At 40.8% G+C, this 19,377-nt stretch overlaps 1 protein-coding gene across 2 annotated transcripts; it reads right to left on the bottom strand.

Annotated features, from left to right (window-relative positions):
* Positions 1-131: 131 nt before the first annotated feature.
* Positions 132-14,235, bottom strand: itgb6 (integrin, beta 6). Of its 2 annotated transcripts, XM_031728897.2 has the most exons (16): positions 13,948-14,235; positions 11,826-11,895; positions 11,413-11,495; positions 11,036-11,234; positions 10,689-10,935; positions 10,391-10,556; positions 10,125-10,286; positions 9,892-9,987; positions 9,548-9,637; positions 8,264-8,398; positions 5,567-5,984; positions 5,257-5,479; positions 4,686-4,780; positions 2,319-2,435; positions 2,070-2,236; positions 132-671 (listed from the first exon to the last, which is right to left on the bottom strand). In XM_031728897.2, the coding sequence occupies exons 2-16, from the start codon at positions 11,878-11,880 to the stop codon at positions 573-575; spliced, it is 2,352 nt and encodes a 783-aa protein (XP_031584757.1). In that variant the 5' UTR covers positions 11,881-11,895; positions 13,948-14,235; the 3' UTR covers positions 132-572. The 2 variants fall into 2 exon arrangements, with proteins under 2 accessions (XP_031584757.1, XP_039464959.1); XM_039609025.1 differs by lacking the exon at positions 13,948-14,235 and having other exon boundaries at positions 11,826-12,102.
* Between the last annotated feature and the right edge of the window lie 5,142 nt (positions 14,236-19,377).

The following is a 19,377-nucleotide window of genomic DNA, read 5'->3' as shown; positions in this document are numbered from 1 at the left end:
AGCACTGAGTGATCCCACTGTAAGCAAAACAAACTTCAAATTTTGTTTCTCGCAGGTAAATCAAATCAGTCTGCTCACTCTTTGTGAGAACTGTGTTGTAACCTGCAATTAAAACCCGAATTGCAGAGGAGTCATTTCACAAATGCCAAATCCAACTTTAATTATGTGCCACATACCATTAAAAAAACTCAGAACAACAGTTATTAAAATTAAAGGCTCAGCCTTGTTTTACAGTAAAACAATAGACACATTATTACCAAAAAAAACATCTCTTACACCTGTATATTTATACATTTTCATTCAGTAGTAGATCACTTGTAGTGTAGACTTTTCCTTTCCAAGTTCCAAGTTGCAGTACATGTAGGGCCATGCAATAGAAATGTCCAGTGTTTGACAGTACAGTGCACTTCTACAGCAGCAAATTCATCTCGCAGTGTTCGTCTGTTCACAGTGTTGTCTGCTGTGCTAGGACATCTCTGAATTAACACAGGGATTCGTACAAAAACTATTCTCTGTCTCATGCACACACAAACTCACAGACTTAAGTGCACTCAGACGCATCCAGTTCGTCATCAGTAGTGATTCATTGTGATAGTCTTTTCTTTTTGTGCACTTTTATAAGTTACATTTCTGTATGTAGATGTCGAGCTCCTGAACAGAGGGTTGGTCCCCTGAAAGAAAACAAAGAAAGAACACAATGACTTTTAGATTTTTACAAATGCCACAGAAACATCAAAACCAACAACACACTAGTCCTGTGAACCTTCCAAACTGCCTGAAGCTCATTTGGCCCAAATCAGAAATCTCAGTGAGCTTGTTTAATGTTAAAGTTAATGATAGCACAGTTAAAAAAAAAAGACTGAACAAGTATGGAAGGTTTGCAGGAGAACCCTCTTTTTCTCTCTAAAAAGAACACGGCAGCACAGTTTAGGTTTGCAAAGTTGCATGTGAACAAACCACACGATTTCTGGAACAATGTCCTGTGGACAGATGAGACCAAAGTGCAGATGTTTGGCTGTAATGCACGCCACCACATTTGGAAAAAACAACAACACAGCATATCAGCACAAACACCTCATACCAACTGTCAAACAATGTGGTGGAGGGGTGATGATTTGGCCTCGTTTTGCAGTCACAGGACCGGGGCACCTTGCAGTCATTGAGTCCACCATGAACTCTTCTGTATACCAAAGTGTTCTAGAGTCAAATGTGATGCCATCTCTCTGACAGCTAGAGTTTCAGAGAAATGGCCCAAGTGATCCCAAGCAGATCAGTAAATTTACAACAGAATGGCTGAAACCAGACCTGAAGTCCAGACCTCAACCTGCCTGAAATGCTGTTACAGTAACTTTTCAATTCAATTTTATTTATATAGTGCCAAATCACAACAACAGTCACCTCAAGGTGCTTTATATTGTAAGGTAGACCCTACAATACAACAGATAAAACCCCAACAACCACACGATGTCCTATGAGCAAGGCGAAAATGGAAAGGATAAACTCCCTTTTAACAGGAAGAAACCTCCAGCAGAACCAGACTCAGGGAGGGCGGCCATCTGCCTTGACCGGTTGGGGTGAAGGGAGGAAGATAAGACAAAAGACATGCTGTGGAAGAGAGCTGGAGATTAATAATAACTAATGATTAAACCCAGAGACGTGTATAAACACATAGTGAGTGGAAAAGGTGACTGTGCATTAATGAATACCTACAAGCCCCAATGACCTGAAGCACAGTTGTAAAGTTGTAAAGCACAGTGGGCTAAAATTCCACCGCAATGATCTTAGAGACTGATAAAGTCACACAGAAATTTTTTTTCTCTATTTATTGCTGCCAAAGGTGTTTCTACAAGCTACCAAGTCACGGGATGTACATTGGTGGATGTTAGTGGGAACAGTTTAGTTATGAGAGACACCTCACCATCAGACTTTGAAAAGCCCTGTTAAAGACTTTGTCTGCCCTTTTGAATATCTAATGAATGTCTAATACATTATTTTGCTTTCTAATTATTCATCTGAGCCCAACAAAAAGATATTAGAAAGAATCAAAGCAAAGTCATCCACGGTCTTACCGACTGCCAGTTTGCCTTTGCCCTCTCAGCCTCAAACTTGGCCACCTCCTTTTGGTCATGGACTGACACCAACACCTTCCACACACCCAGCAGGATCAGGCCAATACAGACGACAGAAAGGGAGACCCCGAGAAGAATCATGGGGATGTTGGGCGGCTCTGGACATCCTGAGACAGGACATGAGAGCGAGATCAGACTTGCACCGGGAGTACCTTTCACTTTAGACATCTACGTTGGTGTCAAGCTTACCGTACATCTGCAGATCATAGGCAGTGGTGTCGGTCTCACCTTCCACCACTTTAAATGACGCCCAGCACTCATTCTCCATCATAAATGTGCATGGCATAGAAGGACTCTTGTCATAATCTGTGAGGAAATGTGAACATACATATCCATAAGGAAAGGCTATCATCTTCCCTTTGACATTGTGCTGAGAATGTCAGATGATATACTCTGCTCTGTTGTGCTGTCAGTGTGACTTCATTATCTAAGACTAGAATCTGGTGTGTGTGGACCGAACCATTGTGTTTCACATCTGAAGCTTGAAAATCCTCTGTGATAATCAGATATGCCTCTCAGCTTGCACAAGTATAGCGGCTTTAAAATCAACTCCTCTACAAAGGAAGACCAGGTTCTTTGGCTATTCACAGGCACCATAATAGCTTTGCCTGTACAACAAGGTAAATAATATGTTCCCCATTGTCCCACGCTGCCCGAAAGGACATGGATGGCGTTGTGTTAGAGAGGAGGGGGTGCAGACTTCACAGAGACAGCCGAGTCAATGGAGGTCAGCATTCCTCCAAAGCAGCGACCCTGGCTGAAACTTAGCAGGCCTCTGTGTTGATAGCACCACCAAAAATAAGAACCCTTGCAGGACGGGGAGGCAAAAACTTGATGTTATTTGATTTTAATACATTTTGCTTGGTTTTGAGGAGTTGCTACATTTTAGCACGTAAAAAACAACCTATTTTAAATATTTTGCTCCTGGCCATTCTTCAAAATATGTCATATATGTTTTCTTTCATTGATTTTAATGAATGCCACTTGGGGGTGCCTGTAGCTCAGGAAATAGAGCAGGTTATCTATGAATGTTGGCTAGAAAGCACTTACACATAGAAAAAAGTGCTTGTGTGAATGGGTGAATGAGACAAGTTGTATAAAGCACTGTGAGTTCTCTGGTACAGTAGAAAAGCACTATATATTTACCATTTACCCACTAAGAGGCGTTAACCTGCATAGACTTAAAACCTGCATGAGATCTAGTATCTCTTGGTGGCAGTTAAAAACCAGCTAGGTTTATTTGATTGATTTAAATCAATACCAGTAACTAAGGATTGTTAACATGCATAGACTTGAAACATTCGTTGACAGTTGCAAGCAGGTCCTGTTTTGCAAATTCTTCCTTGTGAACATCATACAAGAGACTCTGACATACAGATTTAGGTGTCAAATTGCTGTTCACCCCACAGCGAGTTTCCAAAAAGTAACCAAACAGAAGTGAAAAAGCAATTTCTCTCAACAGTCAACAGGCTCTCCTTCTAGCTGTGGATTCACACAGTTTTCATACCGTCACTTGCAGTGTATCGTACTATCAAGCCAGAGAGACCTGTGGATTTAAACGTGTCACAGGACTCGAACAAAAGCACTCGCCGTTTGAAGGGCAAGGGCTATATTAAAACCTTTAATGCCATCATTGTGACCTCGTAGAGCATCATATTAAAAAAAAGACAAGTGTTGTACAGCCCTATGCATGTCCTTTAGCTGATATATTACTTGATGTGGTTTCTTGAAACAAAATTTTTCAAGGTCAACTTTGACCTTGGGTGCTGACAATGAAGGTCAAGGTCAAATGCTTAGCCAGCCTAGGTACTCATATCCCCCAAGGCCTAGTATATTGTTGTGAAGTTTGAAGACGGTCCATATTAAATTGTGGGTGATAGTTTTTACTGATTTTCACATTTTGAGTGACCTTGATCCGATTTTCAACAAAATGAAATCAGTTCAAGCTATCATTGGCATCTACAATAACAAAAAAATATTTGAAAATGATATCTTGAAAACTGTGGACACTAGACTGCTTACATCCTCCTTCTCTTTGGGGGAGAGAATAACTGTTTTGTGTTTCTGAACCAGGAATACCTGGAAGGCCTAAATACCAGCTAGCCCTTTCTGATGTAACATAGTGAAAAGGCAGGACTGTTTTTTTTAGCCACACCACCCGCCCAACTTGCCAGATTAGTCTCACTATGACTTTGTCCTTTTCTCTGAAATGCAACTCAAACTGTTTGGTCATCATTTTTGACTCAGTGGAGGAGTGATCTAAAAATAACAGCAGTCTTGAAAACCTTTGCGGGGCTTTCCAACAAGACAACAGTGAATAAGGAAGGGCCGAACTTAAAGCAGGTATGGTTTTATGACTTTTATAGGCAGAGTTAGAAAACGTATTGATGACATGAGAGCGACATTACGAGAGACAAATGGGAACGTTTGTATGTGGTGATTTAGTGATTTACCCCATTAGGTAAGTAAGTTTAGGTTACGGTTAGAGTTCAGTGAGTTAGAGTAAGAAGCTGAATGAAAGTAAAGTAACAACAGGTAAATCAGGGAATCCTTTACCTCCTGTTGTATTGATGGAAATTGTAGTAGCGCTGCACCTTTGATCACATGACTCAGCATCATCCTTATCTTGAAGATGGCACTCTACACAGGTCCTAGTGTTGGAATGAGCAGGAAAACAAAAGGTTAAGATGATGCAGCAAGCATTCCTTGAGGCTTCAATCACTGACACGGGGTGAAAGGAGAAATCACAGTCGTGGTCACTTATCAGCTTTTTTCCCAAGGCTTCTCTCACTCTCTATCACGGGTTCCCCCCCTCCCCAGTAAGAGTAGTATCAAATGGTCCTGGCCCTGACAGCTGCTTTACAATGAAGAAAGGAAATCTCTCAATGCTGTGTTGGGGACATTAGTATCTTTTGAAGTTACATGGAAGGTGTAGACACATGTGAACAACAGGACCAGAACCTGATATGCCTGAACTCCAAAGAGCAGGCAGATCACGCGGCGCAAGGAGACGATATCTTGTATCTCTGAGGTAAAGAAATACCAATCACCGAGGTGACGCTGACAAAATACTCGACATTACACCCCTGTTCGGCCGAAAGAAGCGTTGGAATGACTGCGCTCTCACCTTGCAGATGTACAGGAGCTTCCACAAGTTGGACACTTCTCACACTTGTCCCCAGATGCTCCGGGTACAGTGCAGACACAGTGGCCACACACACATTTCCCCCTGCCGCTGCAAAATGAGCCATCCTCAGATGTGCACGCCTCCATGCTGGTGCTGCAGTTACAGTACTGCCCTTTCCATCCCTTTTCACAAATACACTCTCCGCAGTCACACACTCCATGGCCTACAAACAAGAAATCTTTGTTTAAAATAAAAGCCTTTCCACAAAAACACATGAATAAGTCATAAGCATTCACACGAAGTTACTCACCTCCGCAGAGCTCCCCATGGAAGCGAACACAGGAGTAATTGTCACACTCGCAGTGGGGACCGTAGATGCGCCCAAAACTGGATGCATGACACACACACTGTCCACAGTAGCATTGCCCCTGACCACTGCATATTTCAGAATCATTGTTTGCGAGGCAGTTGCTCAACAAAGTGCTCTCCTCATTGCATTCGCACTGCGCTCCCAGGAAGCCCGGCTGACATACGCACACGCCGCACTGGAAAACCCCTTGACCCTCAGTGCACTGGCTGCTGTCTGACTTTGGAGGCTGCCGGCAGTCACAGGAACAAAGGGACTGCACTTCTATCTCCAAACTGTCCTGAAGGCCTACAGGTCTGAGGGAGAAGTGCCGAACTCCTGACAGACATCCCAGAAGCTCCACAGACACATTGAACACTACCTGAGGAGCAAAAACAGGGAGGGCATTAAATTAAGATCAAACTAAGAACAGACTGCAAATATTCTGAAAAGTCAGCGCTATTGACCCCCACAGGAAATCCATTGATAATTTGGGGCTTTTTCATCTGTATTAGACAGCACAGCTAAGAGAGAGAGGAAAAACTTTGGATTTGAACCAGGTCACTGCATTTCACTCTGAGCTAAACAACATCATTAAGCCCTGATGCTGGTGAAAGTGAGTAAACTAGTTCCTCTGTTCTCCTTCTTCTTCTTTCAGGTGCTTCCTTTAAGGGTCACCACAGCAGATCACCCATCTCCTTTTCACCTATCTGTAGCATCGTCCTCTGTTACACCAACCCTCTGCATGTCCTCCTTCACTACATCCATGAATCTTCTGTCATCTTCCAATGTTCCTCTATTCCTCTATCTTTAACTTTGTCCAATATATCCACCATCCCTCCTCTGCACATGCCCAAGCCATCTCAGCCTTGTCTCCCACCTCTCCAGGCTTTCCTCCACCTGCTCCCTACTGTCACTAGATCACAATGTCATCTGCAAACATCATAATCCAAAGAGGCTCCTGTCTGACCTCATCCATCAATCTGTCCATCACCACTGCATATCAGCAAGCTCTCGCCCTTTACCATTTATAGTCATAGTCCCTCCATTTAAAGTCCATATTTTCTTTCATGCATACTGTGATTTTGTTATTTATTTACTTGTAAGGTGTCCTTAAGTATTTTAAAAGGCATCTAAAAATATAATATATTATTATTATTATTATTAATAATAATATTAGTAGTAGTAGTAGTAGTAGTATTGAGTAAGACACAGTGTCTCTGAGAGTCTCTGAACTGTGTTTGAGTAACAGGCGCTCCACAATGGCTAGCTCCTTTACAAGTTGAATTTCAGTACTTAGTTTAGGGACAAAAAAGGTTGAAGTGAGGTTAAAAAAAAAAGATAAAAACTAACAGATATAAAAATTCATTCACACCATCTGTCATTTTTTTTTAAAATGTTTATGAATGAAATTCAATTAAAAACACTACTTTTAGTTTTATTTAATTTTGATATTATTGATAGTTGCTTCATATACTGAATTACCCGGAGGAAGCCACCCGAGGGATTAATACGTTTCATCTAATCTGATCTAAGTTCTTATCCTGTCCTAGTGTGTTTTATGCATTTGTGTTTTGCCGTTGTTAAGACAAACCGGTTGATATTTTTTTCTCTCAGAAATATTGACTGATCTATCAGTTACAAGTGCTAAAGCCTCAAATTCACCAGGTCTCCCTCTAACCAACATTAGTCTCTGAAAAAAACAACTTAAAATCTTCCAGATTTACACAACACATTCCTATCTGACCCAATCCAAACAATTCTTCAGGTACAACTAAGGCATAAGTGTTGACGAGGCAGAGTGCACGTTGTGTTATTTTTTCACCTGTCAGTCTGTGTATTGATTGTTTTTTACATACTTTTACAAGTTTATAAAGCACTGCAGGTCTTGAGAAGTTCTCTGCATACCCTAAAATTAAGTTTTTACTGCTGTAGTGAAAGACCTAACACAGTTAGACAGACAGTCCGGACACTCTTGAGCTGTTAGGACTGTCTGACTGTTAGAATAGTCTTTTGTCCCTTCCAATATTTAGTTTCACAGGCATAACAACAGAGCAAACACAGCATCCCATTCTCTCTCTGACACACGATGCAAGTGCAAAAAAAAGCATATAATAATAATCGATACTATTAATAGCATAATTCCAGCGTTTTGATCAGCACCATGGACAACATCCGGGGTCAGAGGTCGTGGGAATGAACGCTAACACTATTTTCTTCAACTAAGCTCCCACAAACTCAAAACAGATTTAGCCTTGTTTCAGTTCATGAGGAAAAATGTACACGGCATAAAAGCTAGGCTTTGATTCACAAGACAGAACCATGGGCATAGTGGAACTCTTATAATATGTCCACTTCATCATAACACCATGATTATGAGCATCCAGTATATTTTAGAGGAGAGGGCCCTCCTACCTTCAGGACCCAGGGATGATGCCCTCCTGATGCCTTGTGAGAATTTATGCCTTTGTTTAGTTTCCTTTAAGTTTTCAACTTTTGTTCACATTTAATCTTAAATATCTACATTTTTTATGTTATGTTTGGCGTTTCAGTAGAATTGTTAATAACTGTTCTTGTCTGACGAGATTGTCACAGCGAGTTTAATGAAAGGCGCTCCAAAAAATTTAAAAAATGAAGCTATTTGAAACAACAGCAACTCACCATCTCTCCTGGTTTGATGTTGGAGCAGCGTTTTAGATCAGGGAGGATAGTTCCATTAGGGCAAATGGTTGTGAAGGACATGTGCAGCTCCTTCGTGTCTCCAAGGACCTCTAGTTCAATCTCTGAGCGAAGTTCCTGGAAAACAGATTATGTGTATTGTGAGCCATATGAGAACACAATGGGCAGCAAGCCTGCGGACTGATCAGGTTTCTCCTTCAAAAAAGCAAAAAAAAAAAGCAAAACTAAGTTAACTAAAATCAAATCAGATTTTCCTTTTGTTCAGTCAAGATGAAGTGGGATTTCCAGGGCTGTCAGATGAATTATACTTTTCACCCTGCATTGACCTGACCTGACACCTCATATCTAATTTGTTTGTGGGGGTGAGTCAGCATCCCAGGTGCGCTGCGCTGTACAAAGCACCTGAAGAAAGTGTGACAGCTAACCTCAGCTTGAGAAAATAGTGTGCTTGACTGACTAATGAACTCAGTGACGGCCCGTCTGACTGCTAACAGAGGGTATATTGTGTGCTTCCTGGCTTTGGTGTTGGTAAGGAAGAAGAAAACCAGAGCACTTATGGGATACACCCAGCTGAGGATGGATTAAGTAGATAAAACGCATCTAAAGAGACTTCGCTGTTACTCATCAGAATTACAGGTGAGTGCAAGTACTCATCACCTGTGCAGTATCACTAAATAGTCCCCTGTTTGCGCCGCATTCCAGTTAAGCACCACATCTACAATCACTGTGATGACAGGGACTCCTCTGCTGGTGCGGCGGAGACTAAATGTGGGTTTAAGTGACGCAACCGATGAAGTAATTAGAGGACTGCACAACCACCAGTCATCGCCGCCAAGGGGGATTTACAAAACGACGCACGGTGGATGAGATGGGCAGAACGAAAACGACCAAGAGAGAGAAAAAAGAGGCAGCGTGTGGGAGAGGGAGGGGAAGTTAAGAGCAAATCAGATTTGGAGGGGGCGAGGAGATGAAACGGTTGGGACAAGCAGAAACATGCTGGCCAACATGCTGATGCAGAGCGTTGGGTGGTACAGGGGAAAATGTGATAGAAGAAAGTATAAAAGAAGGAAAAGAAATAATAACAAAGGGGTGGAGAAAATGAAAATAGTAACGTACCAGTTTGCTATATATACTTTTTCGTGCCTGCACCATAAATATTAGTTAATTTTAAAAAAAAAAATACACACACACACACACACACACACACACGCACAGCCCCACATCCACTCTGCCAGCACATCCTGATCATCAGGCCCTTTTATTTACTTTGTACGCTGTTACAATCAGTTCCAGGATGTTCCGCGAGTCTTTCGCCACGACTCCAACGGTGGCACCAGGTATGAGATTTGCATAGTTCTAAGAGACACAGAAAACAAAACAAAAAAAAACAGATAAACAGTAATGTCACTGTTACAAATATGGGAAGCTCATCACCACACATCTTCCCTAAAAGAACAGTATGAAAAGGAGTGTGGAAGAGAAACGGGGCCAGTTGTAACAAGTTGAATGCAACTCAGAAGATAAATATGCTAACCTCACAAACACTTGTGTTGTTCAGCTCTCTAGTTTGGATCGCTTCTAACAGGGAAAAAAAACAAGGGAGCTGTTACCATGTAGTTGTCTTTCTGGTCTTCTGTCACTGCAAATATCAGCAAGATGTTGTTTTCCACCAACTTATCAATCAGCTGACCAAGAGTTGGATATTCCTGGGAAAAAAAGGTTACATTTATAAGAGGTTTCAGGTGATTATTTACCATGAGTTACCACAGTGTTAAAGGAGAAAGCCAAACAATAATAAAGAATAATAATCCTACATGAATCAAATGATAAAATCAGGTTTTACATGCACTGTGGACTTTGAGTATTCATTGTTGGCATCCAGGTGACACTGCCCGTCATTGGGAATCACAATACCGGCCAGCCTGCTGTCCATCCCGAAGTGTGAGTTGCCATCGCTGACAAACACCAGCAAACGCATGGAGTCGTTCCTCCAGCCGATCTTGTCCTAGCAGGAGACACACAGCTGCTTTGAACAAAACAGTTGGCGAGGTGGCGTCACAAACGAACGGCCGGCCGGCATCTTCGGAACCTTGAAATGGGAAACGTTACCCCACAAACGGCTGCTTGCATGATGGCGTCGAAACCACACTCCGTGTCGTCAATGTTTGCAGATATATGCTGCACGGCGATTATCTCGTTGAACTTGCTGGTGTTGCTCGTCAGAGACAAAACATGCTTGTAGCCAAATGTCGGTAAGCAGGTGTCGTCTACACGGCTGAAATGTAACAAGACATCAAAAGCAAGCGTTAGAAGAGTAAGAGTGTCAGATTTACGAGATCAGAGCAGTTTAAAAAAACAAAAAGAACTAAACTTCTGGTCATGTCTAGATTTTTATTTTATTGTAAACCTGCACGGGTTGACCAGTTCTTCTTCTGTGATCTTGATGAAGGGCAACAAGGGTTTCTCCACAAAAGAGCCAAAGCCCATTCGAAATTTACTCGTGAGCTTCGCCATTTCTTTTGACAAAGTAGAGCCCAAGTCTTTGATCATCTTCAGATCGTCGACCATGGATGCTGACAGGTCCATCAGATAGTACATGTCCACAGGATAGTCCTCTGTGTGTTGAACCTTCACCTGGAAGGTCACCTCACTGCCTGTGCAAGAAACAAAATCAGGCCACGTTTTATCTCTCTGAACTCAAAAAAACTGCTTCAGAAGACAAATCGTCACTTCAGAGGATGTCGGACTGCATACCAGGTCGGAGCTTGAGGGACATTTTTTGAGGGAATATCTGCGTGCTATTAGCGCTGCCCATCTTCTTCCCAAGTGGCTGATCCTGGAGGATCTGGTGTTTGGAAACAGGGAACTGCAGCTGGTCCCTGTCGCATCCCTTTTCCAGTAAGACATCCAGTGTGTCACATCTTTGAGTGACTGAAAACCAGTCTGTGAAATTCTGAGACACAAAGGGGAACATGTGACAAGTAGAAACCTCAGTTTGCAGGCTGTTTTACAGCAGGCCATAAAGATTATTACTTTGTCATCAGCGTCAACATGTGAAGCAAACATGAGAAGATCTTTTGCAAAAAATTACTTCACTTTAAACGTTACTGTCTTCTCGTATAGCTGCTCACCTCCTGTGTGCACCAGGCGCACTGAGGGCTGAGTTGCAGACAGTCGTCACAAGTCACAGTACTGCCGGCTGAACACAAACCTGCTGCACAGCACATAAACAGGTAAGGGTTGTCAGCACAGACCAGAGTCCAACACTAGAAAAAGTCTGCATTTATGGTGTCATTTTTTATTTACTTATTGATATGATTATGTTAATCTGTGTGTTTATTCTAATCCTTAGTAGTAAATGTGTAGTCCAGTGTAGTAAATGTAACATAATTCTTGGTTTCAAATTTTGAAAATACTTTAATACCTTCTCACAATAAAACATCCCAACCACTCTTCAGTGCCAAGACAGCATTGTTGACTTGCTCTTGAGTGACTACTACTTTGCAAATGAGCTTTTAAAAAGAAAGCCAGGACTTCAGCTTACCTTCCACGGCGTTGATCCAGTACCGGAGAATCAGGCTCAGCAGTAGAAGCCCCATGAGTCCGTGAGGTTACTGGTTGATAAGAAACACAAGGTGAATGTTTCAGGTTATTTCATAGCGCGTTAACAGGAGTGAAGCCTATCCAGCGTCATGGCTCCTCTCTTCAGCCAAAAGTAGGATAGAATAAGCTTCCCTCTCGCACCACCTGGATAGAGGAGGAGTAGGAGGAGGAGGTGAGGGGCTGCCTCTACCTGCCCTGCCTTTTTAAGTCAACTTCCGTCCAGGTGAGAACGCGAGGCGGGCGCGAGGAGAAAACAAACCGCAAGCAAACGGCCGTGACCGCTAGCTGATGTCACCCCTTCTCTTTTAGCTGTTCGTTAATGAATCAGGTTTGTTCCCACCGTCTGTGTCTGTGTGTTATTAAGGAATAAGACAGGAAATAGGAATTCTTAGTTAAAAGTAACCTGAAGCCAAAAATAAATGGCATTGCAAACAAATGAATAGGTAAATAAATAATATTAAAAAGGCCTATTTTTCTCCTAGAAATAATTAGCTTATTATTTCAACTGAAATATATATATATATATATTTTTCCATATATATATATATATATATATATATATATATATATATATATATATATTTTTTTTTTTTTTTTTTTTTTATATAGACTCCTCAATTTGACTTTGTGACCTTTGGCAGATACCCTGGCTTAGGGTTGGAAACCAGTGGCCTAAACTCTGCAGCGGTATATAAAGTAGGTAAAATTAGCTCCACCTTGCATCAGTTACAGTGTTTCTGTAGAATGAATGGCCTTAAAAAAATAGTCGTGTTTGTGTTATATAAGTGAGAGTGACTTTCTTGTTAAGGCTGGATTGCTTGTAAATTTGAAACTGAAGTAAAAGTACAACATTCTGTTGTAATGACGCATTAAATGTGGCTTAATACTTCATATTAAGCTACGCTATCTTGTTATGAGCTAATGATAGCAAACTAATGTTGCTTTTGAATGTGCTCTCTTTCTTTCTGTTAGGCCATCCCCTTTTAGTCTCTGTTCTTTTAAAAATGTTGTTGTTCTCTGTGAGGCCCTGGCGGCGCACCTTGTCACTCTGGATTTGAAATATGAGATTGTTTATACCCTCATTACACTGCTGCTACAGTGTAATAAGCTAGAATTAAGCTACAGTCAAATGGGATCGCTGAAACTGTGTGTGGAGAGGAATAATAAAGTGCAGACTGGGCACGCCATGAGCAAATAAATCCTTCAAAACTCTATTCTGTGGGCTCTATAACAGAAGTTATGTTAATATTTAACACAGAGACTCAGAGAACATGAGTCAGTGTCATTCTCTCACAAGAATTTTCCAGCTTGACGATTAACTCACGATGAAAACCAGGCCTATCGCAAGATATGAAATATGATCAGTGTGTGTGTGTGTGTAATAGAAGGGGAGGAGGGGTGTGGCTGAGTAGGTGTTGAACTATTGACAGCTGCAGTGCAGATATCCCCACTTGTCCCAAGTTAGAGGAATCTCACAATTCAGCACCACACCCCTTCTGAATCTGTGAGACCCATCTGCCACCCCGAATTAAACCCCACCTCCACTCCTCTTACAGCAAACCCTCTCACCCCTTAATGCCTCTTCTCCTTTTGTCTTTCATTGGCTCTCTTCTCCCAAGTTCTTTGTGTTGTGATCCATATTTTCCAGTAGCCTCTGCCATTTCATTCATGCCTCCTTCAGCTTAATTCTTCCCTTGTCTCACACTTCACTCCTCTCCTCTCCTCCTCTCCTTTGAATTCTTCAACATGATGCAGTCCAACGCCACTTTTGTAGCCTGTCATGTCCTGCTGTTTGTCCTGTGTAAGAGGTGTACTGCAGCATCACTGCCTCTGCGCCTCACCTCACTGTCTCATGTCTCAAAATGACTTTAAAGCCTGTAGCCCTTCACTAGCATTTCAGAGATATTCAGGCTTTTTAAACCCGATGGGACTCTTTAAACCACAAAGTGGCATTCTCAATGAGTATCAGGCCAATCAATATTTACAAATTCAGAGATCTCATTCCCCTATCTCTCTTCTCCCAGCATTATACGCAAGTGTAATACTGCAGTGAGCCGACTCACCTTCAGGGCTGTCCTCTGATAACATGCTGTCCCGTCTCAGTCTTTCTTCCTTGACATCAAGTGAAAAATGGAGAGAAGTGGAGAAGCATCAGCCCAGCACATTCAGTCCTATTGTATCCCAGCAATTGGCAGAGTAACAGTAAACCTATTGTAACGGCGCCCTTTATGAAGCATGGCGCTAGGATGACCCTGCTGCCCATGCTCCTTGGCTCATGTGTGTGTGCGCGTGCGTGTGTTAGTGTGTGTGTCTGGAAGTTTGTAAGTATGTGTGCATGCATGCATTCTGGGGTCGTGTGTGGGTGTTTGTACAAGCTCTAGCTTGCCTGTGTGTGTGTGTGTCTGTGTAGGGGGAGGCCGCATCGACAGTGAGTGACGGTAACAACTGCTGGCTGTGAGACCTCCAGATCCAGCTTCTTTATTAAGAGTCGATCTGACTGATGTGCTAGTGTTGCACTCTAGAGGCTAAACCCTTTATGAACTGGATCACAACACTTCTGACTCAAAGACCTTGTGATTAGTCAGGGTTCTGTGTGTGTGCTTGTGTGTGTGTGTTTTGCTACAATTACTTCCTGCAGTGAGGAGGAGGAGGACGCTAAGAGGAGTGTCAGAGCGTAATACAGCCTCCTTCTTGCAGTGGTATGGTAGGAATGCAGGTGTACATGGATATGTTAGTGAGAAAAATAATAACTTTAAGTCTTCTAGGTTTCCCTAAGTTATTACTGTTAAGACAACAACAAAGCATTCTTTTCTTTGAGCCTCATTTCTGATCTAAACAGTCTACAAACAAATGCACTTGAGCTGAATGCTAATAATCACCATATTACCAAATTTCACAGCATGCCATGTAATGTGAGGCTAAAAAGTCAACCTCATCAGGGGGTTCAACAAAATTTGTAGCATTAATATTTCAGCAGACCATATAAAAAATATAAAAACGTCTGAGCATAGGATAAGCTGCGGTTTGCGTCGAGATTAAGAAGGGATCAGGTCACAGGAGTGGTTGTTACTAATTATGATCCATTCCAGAAGTCTGAATCGCTGTTGGTCTTGAAGTCTGCTTACTGACAAAACAATACCCATTGTCTGCCAAACAAAACTGATGTGAGGTGGTCAAGCCGTGGAGCTGTGCCGACATGTACATCAACAGTGTTTCTTTCTCTTGACAGTAGTCTGATTCACTGTGGAAAAAACTGAAACATAAAGTGGAGATTATTCATTTGATATTTGACTGGATGGTGCATCAGTATGAATGTACTTAGATTGAATACCCATTCAATCCACACCTTACAGAAGGAAAACTTTGGAGTTCCAGCTTTTCCCCCTTAATAAATGAAATCACTATTTAAAAACTGTATTTTGGTTTTACTCTGGTTATTTTTTGTCTAATATTATTATTTTTGTTTGATGATATACATACAAAATGTATGCAGGGTGACAAATATGCAACAGAACAAGAAATCAGGAAGGAGCACATAGTGTTTCACAGCATTTTACATGCTATTTTTTTTGCTGGACCATTGTTTGATTTGAATGAAAAAGAAGAGAATACGTACACATATATAAACTACCAGTCAATATTATTGGACACACCTTCACATTTAATGTTTTTTCTTTATTTTCATGACTATTTACAGATTCTCACTGAAGGCATCCAAACTATGAATGAGCACGTATAAAATTGTGTAGTAAACAAAGTGTAAAATACTTCAAAACATGTTTTATATGTTAGAGTTTTCAAAATAGAAACTCTTTGCTTTGATTGCTGCTTTGCACACTCTCGGCATTCTCTCGATGAGCTTCATGAGGTCATCACCTGAAATGGTTTTCCAACAGTCTTGAAGGAGTTCCCAGAGATGCTGAGCATTTGTTGGCTGTTTTGCATTTCACTCTGCGGTCCATCTCATCGAAAACCACCTTGACTGGGTTTAGGTCAGGTGACTGTGGACTGTGGAACCATGCATATAGAGACCATCCGTTCACCTTTTCTGAGTCCCACAAAGACACGGTGGGTGGAACAAAAGATCTGAAATTTGGACTCCATTGTTTCTTTGCCCAAACAAATCTCTTCTGCTTGTTCCTTTTCCTTAGTAGTGTTTTTTTCTATTTGACCACAAAGGCCTGATTCACACAGTCTCCTCTGAACAGTTGATGTAGAGATGTGTCTGATACTGGAACTCTGTGTGGCATTTATCTGGGCTCTAATCTGAGGTGCCAATAAGACTTGCGATTTCGGAGGCTGGTGAGTCGGATGAATTTATCCTCAGCAGCAGAGGTGACTCTTGGTCTTCCTTTCCTGGGGCGGTCCTCATGTGAGCCAATTTCGTCGTAGTGCTTGATGGTTTTTGCATCTGGGGACACATTTAACATTGTAGCAGACTAACTGACCTTCAGTTCTACAAAGCATTGATGAACTGTCGTTTCTTTTTACATAGCTGACTGGTTCCTGCCATAATATGAATTCTAACAGTTGTCAAATAGGGCTGTCAGCTGTGTACCAACCTGACTTCTGCACAACACAACTGATGGGCCCAACACCATTAGGAAAGCAAGAAATTTCACAAATGAACCCTGACAAGGCTCACCTGTGAACTGAAAACCATTTCAGGTGACTACATCATGAAGCTCACTGAGAGAAGGGCCAAGGGTTTGCGGCGCTGTCAACAAAGCAAAGGGAACCTAAAATATAAGACATATTTAGAGTTATTCATCAAGTTTTGTCTTTGATGTATATATATATATATATATATATATATATATATATATATATATATATATATATATATATATATATATATATATATATATATATATATATCTGCTTTGTATTGTATTGTGACTGAGCATGGGGAAATGCATAAACATGACTCGCATAACAGGAACTAGGAATGAGAAATGACAACAAATGTTCCCTTCATTGCTTTGTTTAATAATAGCATTTGACCTTTGTGATACTTCTGAAAAATGGTGTTGACTACATTTGGAAAACCACAGTTCATCATAAGTCAAATTTCTTTATAATATTAATATTTCAACTATTTATAAACAAAATAATGTTTGGCTCAGATGTGGAAGTATGTTTTAAATATAAACTATTTTTAAAATTGGGCTCAGTTGATGTTTAGGCAAAGCAGCAGAACTCAAAAAGCTGATTGACAGATTTTTAACGATCCATCATAAAAAAAACATTTTCACCCGGTGATGTAAAAGCAGAACATGAGCTTGCAGCACTAACATTTATTCATAACATTAGATATCATAAAACAACATTTATACGACATTTATGCCAGGAATTGCCTTCAACAGTAACAGTGAAAGTATTCAGACTAAACAACAACAACATATTAAGGTAGTTTCTCTTTTAAAACAACTTTTGATGAAGAAAAATGTTGCTTGTGTCTGTTCTATAGATTGCTTTACTGATGCCTGAAGCATCATTTTACTGTTTTTCTTAATGCTTTTATTAGTAACTGAAACTAATGTTAAAGCCAACATGATAATCCAGAGCCCACACCTCGTATAAACTTAACGATTATGTATATATATATATCAGAATTTTATTGTTAATAACTAAAAGATTATAATAATAAGTTTTGGTCTACCCTCAAATAGTCGCTGTTAGCTAGCTTCTGCTAGCTTTCTTTTTGTTTTTGATGCGACTTTAACACTGATCTTTTTGCGCTGTTGATTAGACCTTATCTGGGCTGTACCAGGGAAACTCTCGTTTTTCTCAGTGTAAAGATATTTAACTACACACTTCATCCCATTTGAGAAAAAGTAGTGCAGTTTTAACAGTTTTGCTACATGATGAAGTAAACAATGTATTAAATGAAGGAATTTGTCTCCACAAATAAATAAATATATAAAATTAATTATATATAAAGTTCTGGTGGCTCATTAGCCAGACTAATTGACAGAAAATGCCCCCTGTGTTTTTATTGTTACTATTTATTTGGTACTTAATTACTTTCTTTTGAATGGCAATGGGGAAGGTCTTTATCAGTAAGAGAAAATATAAAACTTATGAAACTTAGAAGTTCAAAATAAATGATCTCCTACACATTTTCCAACACTTTCTAGTGGTCTGGATTGGACTCTTTACCAGGCTTATTCAGGCTGATTGCATTTCACTTTTGGATACATGCGTATTTCACTAAATGCATGAAAACAAATACTGTAGGAGTCCTCTCTGTGTCTATGCCCCAACTCTGACCTTGATCTTTCTCAAGGGATCAGTGCCGTGTGTCCTCTCAGCTGTGAAGAACGAGAGAGAGGGATTTGTCTTGTATGTGATGTTCAAAGGTCTGATTACAATAAGCATTTGATTGACATGAGAGTGTGCATGAACACGTACATGTATGTATATTCCTGGTGTGAGGGTCGGAGAGGTGTGGGGATGATGGCTAATCTTGCACCCCGAGTGCTTTTGATCCCTTCGACTGGTAAGAGATGCGAGCGTGGTGCCTTCATGTCCCTGGGATCAGCTGTGCTATGTCAGAGCTTAAGAAGGGAGATCCGGCACATGAGTGAAACTACAAAGCCTGTGTGCCCGAAATAGTGCAGGAAAGGGCTGGGGTGCGAGCACACATGTCACACTTGTTGCTAATCTGATCCAGTATAAGTTACATAGATAAGAGCAGACTTACAGTCCTTCAAAAATTATCTCTGGATTCAAATATGCTGGACAGCTTTGGCTCTCAGCACCCTCTGCTGGCAGATAATTGGTACAGCCTCCACTCAAGGGTTTGAGTCCAGATATGTCTACAGCAGGGATGTCAAACTCATTTTACATCGAGAGCCACATACAACGTAGTTAAAGACGTTTAACTACACATTTAATCTCTGAGATTGTCTTCATGTAGGAAAAAGAAGTGCAATTTCAACAGCACGTCTCAGTTTTTCTACATGATAAATGTCTAAAAATACAGGGAAAAGTTCTGGTAGCTCACTTTAATAAAACGTAAAAGTTTTTGCTGATTAATAAAGTATTTCTCTTTTTTGTTTAAGCCAAATTTCTGTAGTGGAAAATGAAGAACAAGAACTTTTCTGTCATTTAATTCTTTATCTATTACTTAACTACATTTAGCTGTGTGGTATGATGGCTGCGGGGAAGCTATTTATCAGCAAGAAAAACTATAAAACCTATAAAAATACAGATAAAAGTCCAGAATTTATGCCCTCCATCACATTTTCCAAAGCCATCCAAGTTTTTCCCAACCCAATTCTGGTCCCAAGGCATTATGTTGTATCAATTTATATTTATTATGTTAATCTATTTACTTATCAAGCACGGTGCTCGTCAGCGCCGGTAACTCAAATGTGGCAATTAAGGAATCCCTGTGAGTGTAACATACCTAAAAAGCCCAGTTAGCTAGCCCAAAGCTACAGACAGTACAGAGATGTGAACTAATGCATAAAGTCTGTCAGTCAATT

This window comes from Oreochromis aureus, linkage group 1 (genome assembly GCF_013358895.1).
Source record: "Oreochromis aureus strain Israel breed Guangdong linkage group 1, ZZ_aureus, whole genome shotgun sequence".
NCBI classification, from domain to species: domain Eukaryota; kingdom Metazoa; phylum Chordata; class Actinopteri; order Cichliformes; family Cichlidae; genus Oreochromis; species Oreochromis aureus.
The sequence above is the reverse complement of the archived record's forward strand: the minus strand, read 5'-3'. Positions and strand labels throughout refer to the sequence as shown.

Coding starts and splice junctions, on each gene's coding strand:
- itgb6 (XM_031728897.2), bottom strand. CDS start 11,880: ATGGGGCTTCTACTGCTGAGCCTGATTCTCCGGTACTGGATCAACGCC. Junction 5,985..8,263: donor ACATCAAACCAGGAGAGATG/GTGAGTTGCTGT, acceptor TTTGCTCCTCAG/GTAGTGTTCAATGTGTCTGT. Junction 4,781..5,256: donor AGCTCCTGTACATCTGCAAG/GTGAGAGCGCAG, acceptor TTCCAACACTAG/GACCTGTGTAGAGTGCCATC.